The sequence below is a fragment of the Perca fluviatilis genome, chromosome 2 (assembly GCF_010015445.1).
Source record: "Perca fluviatilis chromosome 2, GENO_Pfluv_1.0, whole genome shotgun sequence".
NCBI classification, from domain to species: Eukaryota; Metazoa; Chordata; class Actinopteri; order Perciformes; family Percidae; genus Perca; species Perca fluviatilis.
The window spans coordinates 39,514,573-39,535,723 of record NC_053113.1 but is presented as its reverse complement, the minus strand read 5'-3'; the positions used below and the strand labels follow the sequence as shown (position 1 = coordinate 39,535,723).

At 41.2% G+C, this 21,151-nt stretch overlaps 1 protein-coding gene across 1 annotated transcript in view; it reads right to left on the bottom strand.

Moving 5' to 3' along the window:
• Positions 1 to 21,151, bottom strand: part of nbeab (neurobeachin b) — a 155,147-nt gene that overhangs the window by 112,805 nt on the left and 21,191 nt on the right. Inside the window, 5 exon segments of the mRNA XM_039781228.1 lie at positions 2,686 to 2,747; positions 6,481 to 6,608; positions 8,458 to 8,581; positions 10,344 to 10,507; positions 19,534 to 19,939. Of these exon segments, the coding sequence (XP_039637162.1) occupies positions 2,686 to 2,747; positions 6,481 to 6,608; positions 8,458 to 8,581; positions 10,344 to 10,507; positions 19,534 to 19,939 (884 nt within the window).

Below are 21,151 nucleotides of genomic sequence, written 5' to 3'. Positions count from 1 at the left end.
TGGACAGGTTGTATACAGTCTTTTTGCCAGAGCTTTTTTGCTGAAAACATCTGCCTGCCGGAAACAATGTTAATGAGAGCGATAAACCCAAAGACTGGAGTACATTTCTGTGGAGAACCAAACAATTCGCTAAAAGCAACATGCAACACTGGGAAATGCTGGACAGTTAACGACGACGCTGCAAGTTTATACCATTCTTCCATCTATCTTTGGAAAAACCCACCCCCTTTTGGCGGACCTAAAATCCCACAACTCCCATCCCACAGAACGCTTTTCTGGGCTTGATAAGATTTTCTCTCCTCCTACTTCAATCTTCCTGAAATTCAGCAGGGCACTAAGTATTTGTGGTGTTTCAATCCAACCTGTCATTCTGCGGGAGCTTTTGCTTTTATCTTCTCTGCTTTGCTCCACAATACTCTCCACATCTGGAGGGCTTCCATCACTAAATCTCTGTGGCTCCACTCTAGATCCCCCCTGTATGTTTAAGCTGTTACAAGAAACAGAGCTGCTTGACCTTTCCCTTCAGCTGCCCAGGCTGAGGAGAGACACACAGTGTCTGCAGCCGTGGCCAGCCACACGATGATTGCTGCGATTAGTATGCATAAATAAGAAAAGGCAGATCATTAGCACCAATTCATTCACAAAACTGACAGGTCACAAAACAGATAGGGACTAAAGGTCAGCTAAGTGCCCCCCTCGCTGTCTTAAAACATTAATGTTGAAATATGTGAGGGATATGTCAAAGTTGGCATTTCATAGTGATGTCAGCAAAAGCTCACCCTGCATCTGAGAAGACTTGCTGTGCTTTTTGAAAGCACTTGAGATACAGTATGTGATACCAAAGACATTAATTAGGAGTTTATTGCAATGTAATTCACAGTCAGAACCAGGGCTGCACGATAGGAGGAAAATATGCAATAACTTTGTTGAATATCGCGATAACGATATTACTCGCGATAAATATTAAAGTCATATCACAATAACGATATCACTTGCGATAAATATTGAAGTCTACTCAGTTCTGCCTGACTGCTGCTTTCAGTATTCTGCTAAAATGCAACAGCTTGCTTGTTGACTTTAAAATAAATGAAAGGAAATTATTTCCAACATTCTTTTATTGAACAAATTGAACATTGAATTTGAACATAAAAGCCACCACTAAAAAAAGAATTTAGTTACATTTACTTTTTAAAAGTGCAGCTTTATACCGATTTTACTTTTGACTTACACAAAAAATCCCGGAGTGTCTTTCGCATTGTGTTTATTGCGCCACTTGATATCGTGATGACGATTAAAAAAATATATATTGTGCAGCCCTAGTCTGAACAAACATTATATTTGCTCATGATAAAACTCTAAATATCTCAGCTTTGTCACCTGAGAGAAGTAATATAACACTGATAACAATTCTCCATCATTACAGTGGGATTTTTTAAAATCACATTAGCTGGCAACATAACAGGATTCATTACTAATGGTGCAGCATTAGGATACCGGGCAGTGGCTCATCTCTATTTGAAAGGTTGCATAAGGACAGTGAGCTATATAGTCCAGCTTTAAGGCCTCGCTGTCTGATCGATATCTCAGCCTGAGTTTCATCCCTAGAGCCCCTAATGGCAGGAACCTCTGGAGCCGCAGTAATGCTATCTGTGCAAAGGGGGGATGGACTCAAACCTTAACAGCATGCTGACGCTCTCATCTGCAATAAATCCTAGAGCTAGAAAAAGCAACTTCCCACAGACACTCTACAGACAGAAAAGCAGTGCAAAAAGGAGCCCGTCAAAAACCTTCCAAAGAGAGACAATAACTCAATGCTGGCTGCGCGTTTTATGTACGTTTCTTCAGAGGAAAGCCCTTGAATAATGGCCTCCATATAACAGAGGCTGAGCTCCCTGCTGAAGAGGGCTTTGGACTGCGGATACCACGGAGCGCACATAGTGGCAATCCACCTCCTCAAGGCTGTGGCCCTGTAGTCTGGATCCACAAAGAGGCACCAAGTAATGGCTTCCTTATGGGCTCCTGGCGCAAGACTGATGGGCTGACAGAAGGTATGTTAAATATCTCCTGTTCTAACTGCTACATCGGGGCTTTGACCTTCTCTAAAACAAGGGCTTAACAAGAGATTCAGAGGGTCAGCTTGGAGGTGATCAGTCACTCGCAGCGATGCATGAGGTGGGGCTGCTTCTCTAAAGGAGGGCTCTGGATTAAAGCTCTGGGGTGTAGTGAGAAAGTCGCTGGAGTCTCAGAGAGCTGTTTGCGTCTGTATGTCGTCATCGGTTTGGACAATTCGCTTATGGAACATTTTACAACAAAAAACAATGATAAGCAAAGCTTCAGCAGAGATTAAAAAACTTCAATCTCTGAAATAAGACAGTGCCCTTAGAATTTAACAAAGCACTAACCATACATTTAAATTAAAATATCCACAGTTTTAGATAAAGACTGAACCTATTATTTTGTGTGTTCAAAGTATATCTTTTAATGAGTTAAATAGGTGAGTGAAATGTTCTGTTAAATTGACCGTGTCCAATTAGAAACCAGCCCCGAACAGATCTCGGCATATTGTTGACAGGAATGTTTTCAAGAGAAGTGTAGTAGAAGAGAGGATGGGACCTAGAGAAAAAGACAACGACAGGCTGGGAAAGAGGATTGTGAAGAAGAGGAGGAGAAAGGAAAAAAACTCACCTGAGAACAAAGCAGCATGACGAGCTCCACCACTGAGGTGCTTGACTTCATACACACGAGACCTGTAGAGACAAAACAGATTCACAGAATTAGATATTAACCATAAAGGTAGTATTTAGCACAGAATATCTGTATGAATATTCAGTAGTTATTTCATCAGTTATGTGGCAGTACAAGATAATACTTAAATACATAGTTAAATAAATACTCAGTTTTTTTTTTTTTATACAGTATAGAACTTGGACGAAGCTTTATTGTTTTTGGCATACAGTAAAATAAATTGCAGGCAAAGTGACAAGCAATTTGTAAGCCTCTTAAATTGTGCTTCAAATTCACCCATCATAAAACTGTGCATGTGCACAGAACAGATCACACATCTACATGCGAACACCTCCTACACACACACACACACTTCACACATGCACACATGCTCACAGAAGTGAACACAGACATTCACAGCTTCTTTCCTCATCTCCATTCTGCAGACGGTGAGCCGCAGAAGCAGACAACTCTCTAATGAAACAAGGGCAGGTGTGAAAAGCTCATTTGCAGTAACAATGGCTGCAACTGGTCTCGTATTCTGCGCCTCCAGCTCCTCCTGTTGCACTTGGCGAGAACCATTAAAGGTGCAGTCATTAGTAAAGGAAAGAATGCAACTCTTGAGGACTCATTATAGGCTGGCAGGAGTAGAGCTCTGTTCCACACAGCTGCCATTGTTTCATGGAGGACGGGGTGTCAATCAGAGGAGAGAACAGAATATTCCTAATTTAAGATTTCAGTTAAGGTTTGCACGAGTTGTGCAGTACACACAGTCCAACATCTACAATAAGAAATATTGGCTGTTATCACAATGACTGAATTCTCAGGGAGTGGCATTAGAATAACAGTCGACATCTGAACACCTTTCAGAGGGGACAACAGACTCCACGCTGTATAACTAACTGGCATGTGCAACAGTATCTGCACCCTGCTGTGACTGCACTGTGAATAAAATGTTGAAATTAGCTATGTAGTAGTACGTAACAAAGAATGCAAAATATTCTGAACACTGGCTGGATGGATGCTTTGCTCGCTGATTCCCCATCCGTCTCTATGCATGAGCGGAGAGTGTCCGAGGGAGCGTATTGTAAATACTCTGAGAGGATGTGACCCTTCTCTTGTACACAGAGTGCCACCGCTGACCTCTTGTTATAGCAGTGACATGTTGAGCCATAAGTCAGGCCGGTCTGACACAGGAGTCAGGTGGCCAACTGACCCTGGCCTTGTGCTGGTAGACAAACTAAATGCATTCTATTTAAACACGGCCTGCCATTCCTTTCCTGTAAACAGGGCAGGGTTAAGGCACGGGTGAATGTGGCATTGTGGGGCAATGCGCCGGCAGGCTGGGCCACTCAGGGGACAGCAAGAAGCAGGCGGCAGGCATCACAACAGCAGCAGTGTTCGCACACAGGACTTACCCACCAACTCCAAGTGTAAAGCTCAGGGTGCACTCAACATAATTGCCGCAGTGACCACATGTCTGCAAGGGGGGTTGAAGGAATAGGGTGAGGCAAAGGGGCACACGGGGCACAGGGGGGCTTGACCCTGGGCAATCTAAGGAGTGATGGATGACTGGTAATTACTGGTAAATGGAGCGCCTTTGCACTACAGCACAGTATTTCAACTGTGAGCCTGGGAAGGGCCAGGAAGAAGAAGAAAAAGAGGGGGGGAAGAGCTCGACCATTTGGACAAACAGACTGCAACTGGGACAGAGCCAATACAGTTGAAGATTTTAAATCTGTGCATTTGTTTTGTCTGATAAACCTGCTCTAATTCATGTCAGGGCGCACTTTTCCCAGAAAGGGTTAAACACGCCTGGTGAGGAGCACTGAGGACGAGCTGTCCGTCTACGTCCTTGTTTGTGGGGTTACACTCTCAGCTCAGCTCTGGTTTGGCAGCTTGGTCAGTCTGCTGACAGACTTTGAGTGAAAGGGTAACAGACATTTTCACACTTGTCAAGGCTACGCTACCTGATTTTTCATCCCTTTTCCCTGAGTTTGAGTGAGTAGCCCTGGCACATGTGCATGGCTTACCCGCATGGCTATTTACATATGTATATAGATAATGTATGGTATACGCATGATGTGTGGAGGAAAAACATGTGGCTGTTTGTGGAACTTTGCTGGCTGGAAAAAAAACCCCGTAATACATTAAATCTTCTTTTAATGACTGTAGACGAGAACTTATTTCATCATTTCACCAATCATTTTTACTGGATTGGTTTATACAGTATTAAACAAGACCCTGCTCATTAGTAAGCATTCCTGCAGTAAGTCAATTACTTTCAAGGCTTAATTTATTAATTAAATACCAGTAACAAATCCTGATTTAAATAAAAATGAAAATCCTGTCTGCTTAATATCAAAAAGAACCATAGCAAAACTAAATATATTTGATATTTAAAACACTATAATATTGGCAGCAACTAATTACACACAAATAAAGTGCAAAAAAACAATCCTTAGGAAAGTGGACATGTGTCAGACAACTTCTTCTGGATCCAACTTTAATAAAGTCATGGGAATGCATTCTTTCAGCCTGCTGTCATTCTCCGCATAGGTCTCTGAAACTAATATCGGTTTAGTTTACACTTAAAAGTAAAGACTTTGGCAGTGAAAAAACACAGAGATATCATTTCACTTTGTGCAAACTGCAAGTCAAAAGACTGGAGGCCACACACATAATATTCCACATGGTGTACACACAGACAGTGTGTGTGTGTGTGTGTGTGTGTGTGTGGTGTGTGTGTGTGTGTGTGTGTGTGTGTGTGTGTGTGTGTGTGTGTGTTGGCAGTGTGTTGTTGTAAATGCAAGCCAAAACAAGCGTTGGGAATGGAGCGGCACACACACGCATGCAGGCAGACAATCCTTGAGGTCAGGCACAAGTAGTACGGTGAGGGACTGCCAACCTGAGGCCTGAGGAAGGCCCTGGGAGCCTTCACACAACCACCAGGAAATAAGACTGGAGCACAGAGTGGAGTGCTGCAGAAATATTGCACGCTTCTGCAAAAAACACTGTGCACATCCAAGCCCAGCCAGTCAGACCAGCACTTTAAATATGCAATGTGACTTTTGTAATGCTGTTTAAAATAAAAGCATGAGGCTTTTATGGTCCAGACATTCATCTTGAAGGCCGTTTTTATTGTGACAGAGAGTCCACTTGCAGTGCTATAGCCAAACCATTACTACCTCTTAGACATTAATTTTACTTTCCATGTTTCTGCACAAAAAACGTTAATACAGTTCAATCTTTCAGTTTTTCCTAAAATTGCAAACCATCTGACAAAAATCGGTACCCATATATCCATTCTTTAAAAAAAAAGAGAAATTGACCAAAAAAACAAAGAAAAAAATCCACCAAAGCAGCACGGTGACCAGGAGATGCTAAAAATATCATTGGCATGAGGCGAAGGCCACCAATCATTCCAACATTCATTTCAACATAACATCTGTTGTGACTGTGAAACACTGATGTTTAAAAATACTACATCTCGAAATAGTCCTCAATATGTGGAGTGACTCATGAGGGAGACAAAACATGCAGATGTCACAAGATGAATGAAAGGGAAAGCAGATTTAATCAGACTGTGACAGACTCCCAGCTTGTGTGCAAAACAGTGACTCTGCTGTCAACACCTACTACTGCGTATACATCCATCAATGAGGCAGCGACATGTAATGTAGTTCATACAACGGTAGGGTGATAGGGGCAGGACTCCACACACAGCTTGGGGAATTAAAAAAAAAACATCTGTACCTTCTATGAGCAGCTCCTGCCCATGGCTGCCCAGCAGGGTGCGTGACAGAAAGGGTGCAAAGTCCACGAAGATCTCTCTCAGCAGGGGTGCCACCTTCTCCAAAGCCCTCTCTAGCTTCGTAGTAATGCTGTCAAAGAAAAGACACCAAGATAGAAGTCACAAAAGGAGATTAGACACTTGAATTAGAAGTAGAAATGTAAAGGGAGGTAGCGCTGTGCGCCTTCCATCAAGGGTGAGGCAGAAAAAGAGCAGTGAGGGGCCTCCCAGTCGTCCCAGTGCACACAGCTAACACCAGTTAGTGTGTAGCCAGACTGACGGAGTCCTGGTGGGTGCAGAGGGTAACCAACACATTTCCAAGGGTGCAAACCAAGATGGAGAGTCACGGGATTATGGTTGCTATCACTGGATATGTCGATAAGATAATATTTTATGTTGTCGAAAAGCCACGTTAACACTGTTTTGTTTTTTGTTTTTTTGCATTCAAAGAGGATTTCTGAGCAGTTGTTTGCATTCTTTGTTGTGACATGTTACCAGGCTTGCACATGGAATCACAGTTGTTCCAGACTGCAGAGGGAAGTTCCTTATCTCCTATACAGTCACTACATGCTGCTGCCTGACATTATCTGAGCACCTCAGAGAAACTGAGCTGGAGTCATGCAGCCATACAACTCAGACTGGTATACAAGCAGAGATACGACTCAAGCTGAAACATATCTCTGTGCTCCTACGGTATGTGTACACACACAAATACTAGGCAGCATGAGGTGAGCAGAGGCTTGTTTTCCCAGCTAAGATGGGCAGAAAGCGGCAGGATAGAGAGAAACAGAGAGAGGGGAGAGGAAAGGTTGGCTTTAGGATTTGCATGAGTGTGTAGTGTAATCTGCCTTCCAGCAGCAACCTGGGAAAACACAGCAGAGGGATGACAGACTAGCATTAAAAGCAGGGTGAATGGGGTCTAGGTGGCTAACATGAATGTCCTTGCCTAAGACACTGGCCTGCATCTCTGGAGGCTGCTTGTAATCCTGTCAGGGAGCTAAAGGGTTTGAGCTCGGGAGGTGTCAGTCCCTGGCGTAGTGGACACTGGTCCACTTCACAAAAGGCACTGAAATAGAGAGAAAAATGAAAAAGGAAACCACAGGCAGTACTTGCTTCATGTTGCTTTGTGACTAAATGGTTGGGCTCATGAACTATTTAAATAATACATCTTATAAAATACATAATTATACACATATTTATTGTCAGTAGACTGGAGCAGGCAGTTCAGCTTGGATGTTTTTTTCCCCTCATCTATAATACAGTATAAGGCTCTGCAGCGAGATAGTACTATCATTGACTTCACAGTAACACTAAGTGATGGCGGTTACTGCTGCCATGGCAACTGAAAAGAGAAAGAGAGACAGAGGCTGGAGAAAGACCTGGGCTCTCGGCAGTCAGGGGGAGAGCAGGACTAAGGACGTCTGTAACAAACTATTAACAAGTGAGGGAGACATGTACACACAGAAATAGACAAATGCCCACAAATAATTAGGCCAAACTGTTTACAAAACACACCTCCCTTTTATTTGTGGTCTTCTGTTTTGACTATGTAGCGACAAAGAAAATGGTCTCAGCCAAGGTGAGCATACAGACGCCGTAGTTATCCATCACATTAGGTCAGATTAGGTCAAAGAAATCAATCAGTTCAAAGGGAAATCAAAAACATAAAAACTAGAAAAATGACAAGAAGAACTTGAAGGAAAAAAAACGTGTTTAAAAGATAAGCTTCACTAATAAATAATCCTCTCACTTCGTATCTGTGGGAACTTTTGTACATATACTCTTGTGTTGAAATAAAAAAAAAAAATAAATAAAAAAAAGAGATAAGCTTCACACACAGCTCTGCGTATGAGTAGATTTTATACACAAGTCACACAATTGGAATAAAGAGAGTTTACTAACACAGGAAATACGAGTGAACAGAGAGGGCCCTGTTGTACCTCATGTTTTCTTCTGTGTCTTCAGGCATGGGGGCCACCGTCTGCACGGCCGGCAGGTTCTTACTGGTGGCTCCGTTGACAAAACTGGAGGAAGAGGAGGTGGAGGCGGCTGCATCAGTTGCTCCTGCCGGGAAGACCAACAGAAGCATACGAAATCAGTGCAATGCGAGAATACTTACAAATATGCATGTCTTGTGTTGTCCTCGGGTCAAAGTTGACCCATTTTTATATCAAAATTATGAGTTTCTCAGAACCAAATTGCCCCAAAATAACATGGATGTGTGGATGGACGTTGTATGGAAGCAATATAACATTCTTGGCAGGTAAAATTAATGATCACTTTCATAGAATTGTGTTTTTTTTTTTTACAATTTTAATAGCATTTGAAATAAACTGTGATCCACTCAACATCCTCTGATCTTAACTTTCAGTCAAAATTTCTGTTTTTTTAAACAAAAGCAATAGGTATTATGTCATTTAAATTATGTTTATTGACCATGGATTTAAAAAAGTGACAAAAACATTTCAAAAAGTGTCAAAAAACGTTGGAAAAAAAGCCATTTTGACCCAGAGGGACAACAAGTGCACGGTCTACGGGAAGACATAATAATCTTTAATACTTTTACAGAATGAATAATAGTAATAATAATAGGGGATGAAAACGCATTTAAAGAATTTGTTATACTTCAAAAAAACATGAAATATGTTGACTGAAATTACACTTCAGGTTCACTTTCAGAGGCTGTAAATGTATGTAACGGAACACAGACAGCTAAAAGAAGAAGAAAGAATGGAAAGTTTACGCTGAATTGGAATTTAGCAGTCAGCGCAAATTTCAACCAAGTCAAACAAATGAGAACTTGGTAAGAGTGTCACATCATGCACTGAATCTTTAATAATCCAAATGCACATGAGATGGTTGTTCAAACTGGTGCCGGCAGTAGCATATGGAAACATTTAGCCAACTAAGACGACAACGATGAAGAATCAACCGATTTTTTTTTTACATACTACGCTTAGTTTTGGTATCAAAGCCAAAATTAGGGTATGGTGACGGCAGTGATTTAAAGGTGAGCTCTGAGTCGCGAAGTAGAAAATCATCATGACTGTCCGTGTGAGAGGCTAAAACCAGAGGGAGTGAGATCATGGGGTCTGGGTGAGGGCCTGTGGCTTTAGCTGAAAGCACACTTTTGACTTGGATACATTTCTCGCATTCCTATAGAGGGGCTCAGGGAGGAAAGGGAGAGGTTTTTTTTTTTTTTTTAATGGCGCACATTAAAAAAAGGTGTTGGAGCTCCTAATGGTTCTTGGTGTTAAGTGGGTCCTTTCAGAGGCCCAGACAACAGGAGCCCTGAGGTGGAACTGGCTTTATGCAGCAGAGCCCCAGGAGAAGCAACGTGACAGCGGGGACGGACACACACACACACACACACAGACACACACACACACACACACACACACACACACACACACACACGCGTAAATATCGTTTTCACGATCATAAAAGCATTAGTTTAATATATAATTCAGTGTGATTAAAATGGAGGTGTGTCTGATTGGCTTTTATCAGGAGGAATCCTTGTGGCTGAAGGAGAGCAGATTTTATTTGTTAGAGCACAGAGCTGCTGCAGAGACAGATAGGAAGTGAAAGAGGGCCATCTAGTGGTAACAATGAGCCCCTGCACAGGTACACAGGATCACCTGACCAGGCAGAGGGAAAACAGCTTTGTTTCTAATCTTGGAATGGAAGGATGAAAAGTCGTCAGGATGAACAGCGAGGACTCAAATTGCTCTGAAGTAGTAGTATTCAAAAATAACCACATCAGCAGGGCCGAACATAGTCATTTAAGCATAAGGACATCCCAGTGACCTTGTCCGTGACCTACCCGTGGTGTTGATCATGCTTTTGGGGGTGGCAGAGGCGGCAGCAAAGATGTTGGGGGTGCTGCCAGCTGTCAGCCCAGCAGAGGTGCTGCTGCTGCTGCTGCTTCCCACTGTGTTAACTGCGAGGCTGCCAGGGGAGGTTTTCTTCACAGGAACCACCACACTCCTACAGGAAACACAAACACACACACACACACACACACACAGGTTGTGGGTTTATACCCTTTATATGTATCTTCCCTGCCAAAGTGCCCTTGAGCAAGACACTAAATCCCTAGTCTATATCCACGACGTTCCATTTCCGGGATTGCTCAGTTGCCACTGGAAATTCCGCCAGATGTCCCTCTTTTTAGGATGGATGTCGGTCACCTTCCTCTTCCTTTGTGTTGGTGTTCTAACCTCTGGTGGATTTGTGAGGACTATGGTTAACAGCGCTGTGGAGGAAGGTCTGGCAAAGCGAGACTACTAAATCCCTAACAGCTCCAGGGTGCTGTAGTAACTGCAGTAGGTAACTGTATACTCAAAGTGTGATATCTTCATAGAATTATTTGGCTGTGGTATAATAATATAAAAAAGACTGCTGGGCTAGAGCTGTGGGTGAATTATACTTTTTCATTTTTGTCAGGAAGGTTATAGTTATTATTATTATTTTTGAGTTTGCAAACTAGCCTGGGACTAGGTGTTAAAATCAAATTAGCATATAGCCATATAGCAGGTTAGCTTTAAGACAGAAGTTGTCATAATAAAACTGACTTTCAGTGCATCTGCTTTTCAGCCAATCACTTGGGAATCCAGAAAATTCAGGACTTCCTTGACTTTTGATTCAACTTGCATATCCTTCTTTCTGAAAAAAAAAAAATTTACATTTTAAAAGAAAAAAGGAGAACAGTATGAACTTCATCGTCTCTTACTGCTCTCAGGCTTGCCAGCATGAGCATGCCCAGACGTTAGTCAGTGCATTCGGAAAGGTAAACATCCTGACCTGTAAATCCATCCGTCAGCATAACGCATGCAATGAAAAACACGCACACGCACACACACACGCGCACGCGCGCACACACACACACACACACGGCTGAAGTAAATAAACCTGAAGGCAAGAGGCCAGCCAGCTACTACTTTCCCTTACATCTGCCCTCTGCTCCGACGAGCTGAAAACATCCCAGACCATAATGAGAGGCTCTCCAGGAGAACAACTTGGCAGTTGTTACTGACACGCATCTGCATAGCAACCGTCTGTGTTTCCAACTGACAACGACGGCTCATTGAGCATGAGATTCAAGACCTTTCTATTTGGCATTTGCTGTGTACAGAAAGTACATGTAGAGTGTTAAGATATATTTGCCCAGTATGGCCTATATACAGCAAGCTTTTTTTTTTATTATGTCCCTAGATAGATTTTTGTTTTTTAAAGAAACATAAACTTTTAAAGTAGAGATGCAGGAGAGGACATCAAAGAATTGAAAAGTCAGAATAAACGATGAATAATTATATTAGGGCTGTCAAACGATTATTTTTTTTTAATCGTGATTGATCGCTGAATTTCTATAGTTAATCACGATTAATCGCATGTTTTATCACATGATTCAAATTCTATTATTTTGCATTTGAGAACTGTTTTTAAGAACATATTAACAATGGAAAGCAATCCTTACCAGTGTATCTTGATTGGGAATCAAATGAATGCAAATAAAGTTACTTTATGAACTTGACTTTAAGATTTGTATTTGTTTATTATTTATTTACTGTAAACAAAAGAAGAAAAAAGAAAAAAAAGAAGGGTACTAAGCAACAGTCAACTTGTTTGTTAAGACCATGGTCAAAATTAAAGATTTAATAATAATGTAATAACTATAACAATAACTTATTTCACCAGTAAATTGCTGTTGAACGACAAAAACAACCACCAGATGGGAAAAGGGTATTTTACAATTACTGTGAATGCACCACGAGGCTACCTCTTTTAAGTGAACGCACCGTCTGTGTTTGCACTTTGCACTTTATATAGTGCTTTGCCTGAGCCCACTAGCATCAACCTGAGTCACGTTAACTGTACTATGCTTAGCTCGTAGCTGGTAGCTCAAGCTTGACATGCTTCGGTGATATTTTTATTCGGCTTTACACAATGTGCATATGGCTTTCGACTTGTCTACAAGCAGTCCGGGAGTTTTGGAAAATAAAAAGCGCCATTCAGATTTGTGTTGCTGCTGCATTTCTCCATCACGCCTGCAGCCTGCAGCAGGAGGATGTGTTAGGAGGAAGTATGGCAGCTTGATGATAAGTAAAGGTACGGCAAAGGGTAAAAATAGTAGCCCGTTAGGCACGATGTGAAGCAGAGTGAAGTGAAAATAAATTAATAAATGGCGGCATGCGATTAAAAAAAATGAACGCGTTATTCTCGGCCCTTAATCGCAACGTGATTAACACGTTAATGCTGACAGCCCTAAATTATATACATTAAATCAAAAAGGGAACAAAAAGAATATGCATGCATACGTGACTGTATGTACATACATATTTCCACAGATATAAACTTACATAATCATTTACATGTATACCAGCATACACGTTGTACACACACATCTGGATATAAACACTGTATGATGGATAATATAGGTATTAGAGTGCATACACACATACTTACCTAGATACAAACATATCAAAGTATAGTAAGAAGAAAACAATACTAGTCCTACGGAGAACCTTTTTTTCACCCCTTCCCACCCTTATATATATATATATATATATATATATATATATATATATATATATTAGAAACAATTATAATATATATCTCTACTATAAAAATATTTGAAATAATAATAACATGAAACCATTTAACAAATTAACAAAACCAACCAAGGGAAACTCATCTAGTAAATACACTCTTGCACCATGCCTACGTATAGAACAGCCTAAATGGTGTCTGTACCAGCCCCTATCCATATTGCTGATCCATGATTTTAATGTCTAAGCCACTGACTTATTGATACAGAATGAGGGGGCTGCAACCTTAATGCAAGCAATTTCTTTGCCGGTGTACAACCTGGGTGTTTGGTGTTTTAAGCCCCCAACGTCGTCTTCCAGGCAGCGCTGCCTGGAAGGCACTAGGATTAGGCAATGGTTAGGGTTAGGTTTGGGTTAAAAGGGGCACGGGCAGAAGGGGACCACTGGTGTGAATAAAACACTTAAAAATAGGGACCACAGATGTAAATTAGCTGTATAGCTAACTCTGGTACAGGGCTTGAACGGTGCATGGTCCCTGACAAATAAACAAATAAAATTAAAATAAATAAAAAAAAACTCCTTAAAAAGCCGGGTTCGGTTTAAAAGAAGGTCAGATATTAAAAGCAGGTTAAAAGAACCACGGGACAGGATGGACAGCGGGAGATTAAAACTCCACAGGTCACCTCCACACCTGCCCTGGTCTCTCTCCTGGAGACATTACAAAATAAATACAGGATATATATATAGAGAAAGAGAGAGAGAGAGAGAGAGAGAGAGAGAGAGAGAGAGAGAGAGAGAGAGAGAGTTATGTAAATAAATAGCCCAGCGTTGCAATACAAAAGAAATTCTATCCCAAATTTGGGTTAGGGTTAAGGTTAGGGTTAGGTGCCTTGAAGTCGACGTTGGGGGCTTAAAACACTATCGAGCTACAACCTGCGAGCCTGAGACGTAGAGTCGTGTTACAGAAGGGGTCATCGATTAGAAGCATCAGTTGTGGACTGCAAGCTAACTGACAGCTTGTCACAGTAGACAGAAAGGCTGTCACATCAAGCTAAAACTTTGGATGACATTCCCACATCATATGAAAATAATTTCCTAGCAAATTTGATGCACATAAAGTACAAATTGGTGCAGTTAACTTTTTCATTAAGGAGATTTTACTGATGTCAAATTAAACCTATGGAGAAATCTGAAATGAGTCAGTTGATGATTAAAGTTATGAGATGAAATTGGAGTATGTCTATGCCTTTTTGTCGTCCATTTATTCACCTTTTTAAAATGATGTTGAGCAAAAAATACAACCCATGCAATACTGTTTCCATGCTTTCAAAATGCTTGTTCATATATTTATTGACTGGGATGACTGTGCACGAGCATATGTTAGAGTGGATGTTTATTTGTGTATTTATTACTTTTATATTCAGGTACGGCACAGCAAATTTCGTTGTACACAATATTGTGCAATGACAATAAAGACTATTCTATTCTGTATGGGCTATCACTATACCATTTATGTTTGCACTGTTTAAAAGATAGGTCTGTATATATAATCTCCTTGAGAGAAATTGGTGCCATGTTGCTTTCCATGTCTACTCATGGAGTTATTGAAGGACTGAACCAATTTGTTAACAGACAAAACTAAAAAAGCAGAAAATATAGTTTGAATTGTGAAATTGAAAGGCCATTGGTTTCCGTTGTTCGCTGAAGATAAAAAAAAAAATGGAAATCATTTTTATACTCAATATCCTACTGTAGCAGAAAATGATATTGGTAAATTTCTCCATCTCACTAGGTCTGATTCTATACATTTAAGAATATTAGTAAACATTCTATGGAAAGTCTTTCTAGAATAGGTTGTATTTTAATTCCTAAATATTTCAGATGGGAAACCACAGACACACCCATATCTAGCAGCTCGCCTTTTGCAGCAGAGTTAAGGGGAAGTAACGTTGAGATTACACTAAACTCTTTAGAGATAATATGTTTGGAAGAGAATCTCTCACATCTTCAAAAAAAAATAACAAAATGTCGTCTGCATAAAAAGATAAAAAAGCTCTGTTGAATAAAAAAAATATGAATTTAATGAACTTAGACTCTCTAATGGATTGGTCAATGCCAAAGCAATAATAGCAAGGATAAAAAAATGTTGGACTGAGTGGGTCCCCCTTTCTCCTATTTCTTGTGATTATAAAAAGGGGGGTATAGACTGTTAATTATAATTACGGTAGCAGATGGGTTAGTGTAAATTAATAATAATCATGTTAACAAAAGCATCACCAATACCCATACATCTAAGCACTTCCCAGAGGTACGACGCCTCCCACCTTTTGAATGCTATTTCAGCATCACCTGATAACATACAGTAGCTCTTGATCAAGTCCATCATATTGAACAGAGAGGTGTATATTATCTAAATCTACGTGACCCTTAACAAAACCAGCCTGATCAGGGTGAACCATAATCTGAACTAAAAGGACTGTACTAAATCGCCACTTCACATATTCTGTGTTGAGCACCACAATTTAACACACTGTGCCGCTAACTACTTACAACAGCCATTTAACACACTGTACCGTTGACCTTTTTAACTGTTTTTAAAGGTTTTTTTGGATCTGGTTTTACATATTTTAGTCTATGTATTCTTACGTACGTCTGTATGATTGTTGTCTTTTTCTATTGCACTGCAAGTGGCTGGTGGAGAACAGTCTTTTCATTTTCTTTATGTATTCAAGTACACAAGGAACTATGACAACAAAATGTTATTAAGAATCTTAATCTGAATCTGAACCAGTTTGGGAAAACATTTTGAGATGCTAAGACCATGTAAAACAACTTAATATTGTAATTTTATGTTATTAACAATAGCAGTGGCTTCCCTTTATTTGTGGAAGCTACTGTACAAAACATCACATGGTGCCAAAAGAGAAAACTCATGAATAAAACATAAAAGAAAGGCTTGTGGAGGCTTGAGTTGAAAGTTACACTTGTGATCTCATGTAGGAAAGCACCGACACACCACGAGCCCAAACGACCTCTGTTGAAATGCAATCTGATTGACCAAGGATTGAAGATGACGCAGTGAACTTGGATCTGCAAGAGCACCCTGACAGGAAGGAGAGGATAAGCTTGTCCTTATCAGGTCTGCAGTTTGCCTTTGGGTTTGTAAGGGGTGCCAGATAATGTCTCGTCCAATCCCCGGCAGTTACTCTGGGTGACACAGGCCAGGCCTCTGCTCTGTCACAAGCTAAGCCTGCTGTCATCTGAAGCAAATCCCCAGGAACCCTCCCTCCACAGAACAACACAGGCTTTTACGGTTTTATGTTGCAATTGTTTATCCGCTGTCCATCTCATAGATCAACTTAAACTTGCTGGACTCCATGTGAAACAAACCTAACTTGGCCTAGATGTATTTCAGACTTTTGGGTAATTTATCTCGCATCCTTTTCTACTGTGCAACCTATTTCTCAAAATGATCAAAGCTGTGATGTTTTATGCAATAGATGAAATAGCTATGTAGTTTCTCTATGGATAAAATACACAAAAAGTAGATTATATTGCACATTAAGTGGCACACTGTTGCCTCATTGACAAGCACCTAACAGGCTTAAAATACCAAAAAATAACCTTTTTATGAAATGTAGCAGATCAAAATCTACTCAGTCAGTCAAGAGAGAGTCAGCAAAGCTTGAAAGCTAACTGAAATGTTATCAGATAGATACAGCTGTGCTGTGAAGAACACTGATGACAAGCATCATTTATTTAGTAGATCTCTGTAGCGCTCTCCTCTGTGAATATCCGCTATCAGAACATCACTAGCATGTTTTGATTGTCGGAATTCGCCGTATATTTAATCTTGTTTTCCAAATTCATCCCTTGCCTGCATATTCCAGCAGAAGCGTGCCAGTTCTTTGGCATAGCCGGGGCGTTCCATTAGACCTACAGATGTAGATAAAACATGAACTTCATTTAATGAATAATGAATGAGCGGAGGACTCATAAATCATGTATAGATTATCTAGCGCATATTTTATTAATAGAATTGTCTTAATTGAGTTGCAGACAATAAAGCAAGGATTAATCTTGGAATTCATAATTAATGAGGTCTGCAGCTGTGGGAGATGACTGCAGTGTAAAGTATAACCAAAGAAATGCTTGCTTTTTAAACCCAGCAGATGAAATCTATTCTAATAGTGCTTTACTCAGGGATACAGGAATAGATACAGAGGAAATGTGTTTACTTCCCACTCGCAAATTCAATTATAACCAATTATCATTGCTTTACATCATGGGGAAAATTAAACATGTAAGCACAAACAATATCTCATAGAGCTAATTTGGAGACTTTTGGGAAAGAAGAGGGAGGAAGTTAAGCATTAGTGAAGTATTTCTGTACTGTATTCCCATCTGGTCTAAGGGACATCTGGATGTTGAGCAATTTAAACCTCCTCTATGAGAGTCTCTAGGAGGGGGCCTCTGCGACGACTGCCCCTGTGCGCTCCACTTTAAGCCATTTTTCCCCTCTTTTTTCCTTTTTGATGTTGTCACTCCCAATCTATTGTCGCCCTGACAGACAAATGAAAGGCCTGTCCACGTCTGGCAGCTCATTTCGCTGGCAGGTGGCAAACAATTAGACACAGCAAATAGAGGCTAGAGGGGGAGCGACATGAAAAGCATGAGACAAAGTTGTATATGTGGTCAGGAGGGTTTGTGTGAAAGCATTTCAAAAATAATACACTTTGCCGTGGCGACTCATTTCAGGCTGCCAGTTCCCATTACGGGTGTGAGCGGTGAAGGCGACAGGGCTGGCTATGGTGTGGAGTGAGGCCGCTTCTGTTTAATCTGTCATCAACGCCCTGGAGACCCCCACCCTCTCAGCTGTCCTCTCTCCACATCCTCCTCCATCTTTTCCCCCTATTCATCAGGCTCACCTCAGCCCCAGCTCAGCAGCAGCAGCACGCATTAAAAAGAAGGGAGGCCCCATTGTTCCTCCTGACTCAGTGTGTCCTCCGGGGTCCCTCTGGAGCCTGGCAGTGATTACACGGACACACACAACTCAAACTCGACCAAATCACTGGAGTCCAGAGGACAGGATGGGCTTTTGGTTGTGCTCAACCAACTCAAATTACTTTCAGAAATATAAATTTTCAACCATAGGAGACAAGGATCAGAGGCTTGCAGCTTGAAATCCCTGCAGGAGCAGGTTTGTAAACTCCCAAATCCAGACAGATTACTGTGTGGTTTTATCTAATCCAGGAACGTAAATAAACCGCAGCGGGGCCACAGTGCTTCAGAGACCTTTCCAAACACAGGAATTCTTTGCCGTGGGATGAGTACAATACAAGTGGCCTGAAATGAATAATGGGTTGCATGCTACTACTTAGAAACCATTAGCGGTATACTGGATAACTAAAATAAACCCAGAGGATTAACATCAGCATATTATGGTTGCTTGACTGGTAGCATGCGCGCACACACACACACACACACACACACACACACACACACACACACACACACACACACACACACACACACACACACACACACACACACACACACACACACACACACACACACACACACACACAGAAATTAACTCAGAGAATGTTTGTTTTTGGCTTTAACTAAGTTTGCTTTACCTACTAAAAACAATATAAAACTCAAGTTCAGTTAAAAGGACAATACTGTTGTTTTTTAGTTATTGCTTCTTACTGTAGCTACAAATCATGTACAGTACTGTGTACTTAGAATTTCTGCTGTCCACTTCAAATGCAAGTTGTATAGTTTAGATTTCGAAAATCAAGTCCCAAGTTACATTATAATATTCCTTAAGATTGTGTTTCAATGCCATGCTTTACAGCAAAGGTAGATTTTCTTTTAAATAATGCGGAATAAATGTTCACTCTGATGGATAAGACAACTCAAAGAAATGTGCGATAACTAATATCCATTAGGTGTTTGGAAAATACATTCAAATAGCAGCAACAGCAAGGGTTGCAAAGAGGTTAACTGTGATACAAAGAACATGATTTTTTGTAAATGTGCTAAAATATGCCAAAACTCCGGTACACTTCTGAACTAAAAAAAAAAAACAGGGATTTTGGAGGCACCTGTTACAATTGGTGCTTGGATCAAGAATATGGCGCAATGTATGACTATGGAGAGACTGACATATATATTGAGAGACTATTTGGGGGTGTATGAGAAAATCTGGAGGCCATTTGACCGGTTTGTAAAAGAAGAAGAAGTGGGGAGCTGCTACAGTGATACTGTCATATAATTAGCTTTTTGTTTTTTGATTGTTGTAGTACAGCAGAGGTTGAGAGAGAAATTTTCTTGTGGGTTTGGGACGGGAGGGGTTATTGAAAATTGTATTTGCAATGAAGAATTAATAAAAACATTGTTTAAAAACTAAATAGAGTGATTTTCTGCACAGTAGACTACCAACCGATGACACTTCCTCACCTGTCAAAGGAGTGAAACTGCATGGGCAGCATGGCCTGGGCGTTGGCAGCAGGGTCTGGGTAGGACACAGGCTCCAGCCCGGCCTCCATGCCCTCCACTGGAGCTGCCACCAGGCTCTTCAGGATCTCCTTGACATTGATGCCCTTTTTGGGCTGGCTGATGCTGATAATGGAGGAGGACGGTTTCAGCACCTCCACGCTGAGTGATTCAGACACACTCTCCTGGGACTTCTTCACCTCTGAGGACAGTGTAGATATGAGCACTCCCGCGCTGTTATCCAGATCAGACCCGTTCAAGACGCTGGCTACATGCTCCTCTCCGATACCAGAGTCTGTGTGGGGAAGGGAGCTCTCCATGTGAAGGTCTGATGGCGCAGGACGGTCCTTACTGCTGTCAAATGGTGTTTCTGTAGAACGAACACACACACACACACACACACACACACACACACACACACACACACACACACACACACACACACACACACACACACACACACACACACACACACACACACACACACACACACACACACACACACACACAATAAGTACAGAACATATAGAGGATCTAAATGCCATTAATCTCAGACCACGGTAAGGGAGTTTAGTATTAATATTAGTTTCACTGGAATTGAGATCAGTGATTGAAATAGTCAATAATTACATTTTGAACTCTACACTATATGGACCAACATATCACAAATATGTATCATAGTTGGTCTATCTATATGCCCACTATCAACAAACTATTTGCAAAAGGGAAGAAAGAAATGGGTATTTAAAACTGAATATTTAACAAAGAGCAATGAATGAAACTGCATTGCAGAGCCAACTTTACATTCCAAGCCAAAGAGTAAATTAAGCATTTGCAGAAAGAGCCATGTGCCGACGCAGCTTCTTAGATCTCTCTCCAGAAGCTCTGATCCTCTGGTGAGATTATCTCTCGGTTATTCTCCTGCTGTGCTAATAAAACATGAATCCTTTTTCTTCAGTTTCCTCCTGCCTAAAGCCTTTGGGGGATATCTATTTCACGGCTTTGAAACAGTGACAGAGGAGTCAGATAGCTGCTTTATTATTTTGGTACATAATATACTGCCCCTATCTATATATATATGAGATGCTGGGTGTGAACCAAGACCTTTTCTAAATCTGCAGCACTCTGTCTCTTCATACGTTGAACATGCATTGTCTATATAGCGAACAACTGTTTGCCGTTTTCCCCAGAAACCTGCAGAGGTGCCTTTCCAGTCTGATTATGCTTAATTGTGACACAGTGTTTACCTACTGTAGATGCAAGGCCGGCCATATTAATATTCATCACATGCCCCCTAACGAGGTCAACGGGGCCTGATTTAGCCAGCAAGTCGTCTGACTTCCTGGTCCATCAGACAATCGTCTGCCACATGCCGTCTGGAAAATTCCCCCATTTTCTGGTGAAATTTATGAAGGCGGCAGTGTGCCTTTCTCCTCCCAGCAACCTCTATGATCCCATTCTCCTCTGGTGGATTGCTTGCCTAATGGGCACTGACAGATGGGGCTGAAAATAGCAAGCCTGGCTCCACTGCCCCAAAAACCCACAGTGGGTTGGCCAGCATGCTGCTGCTTTCCCATCTCTC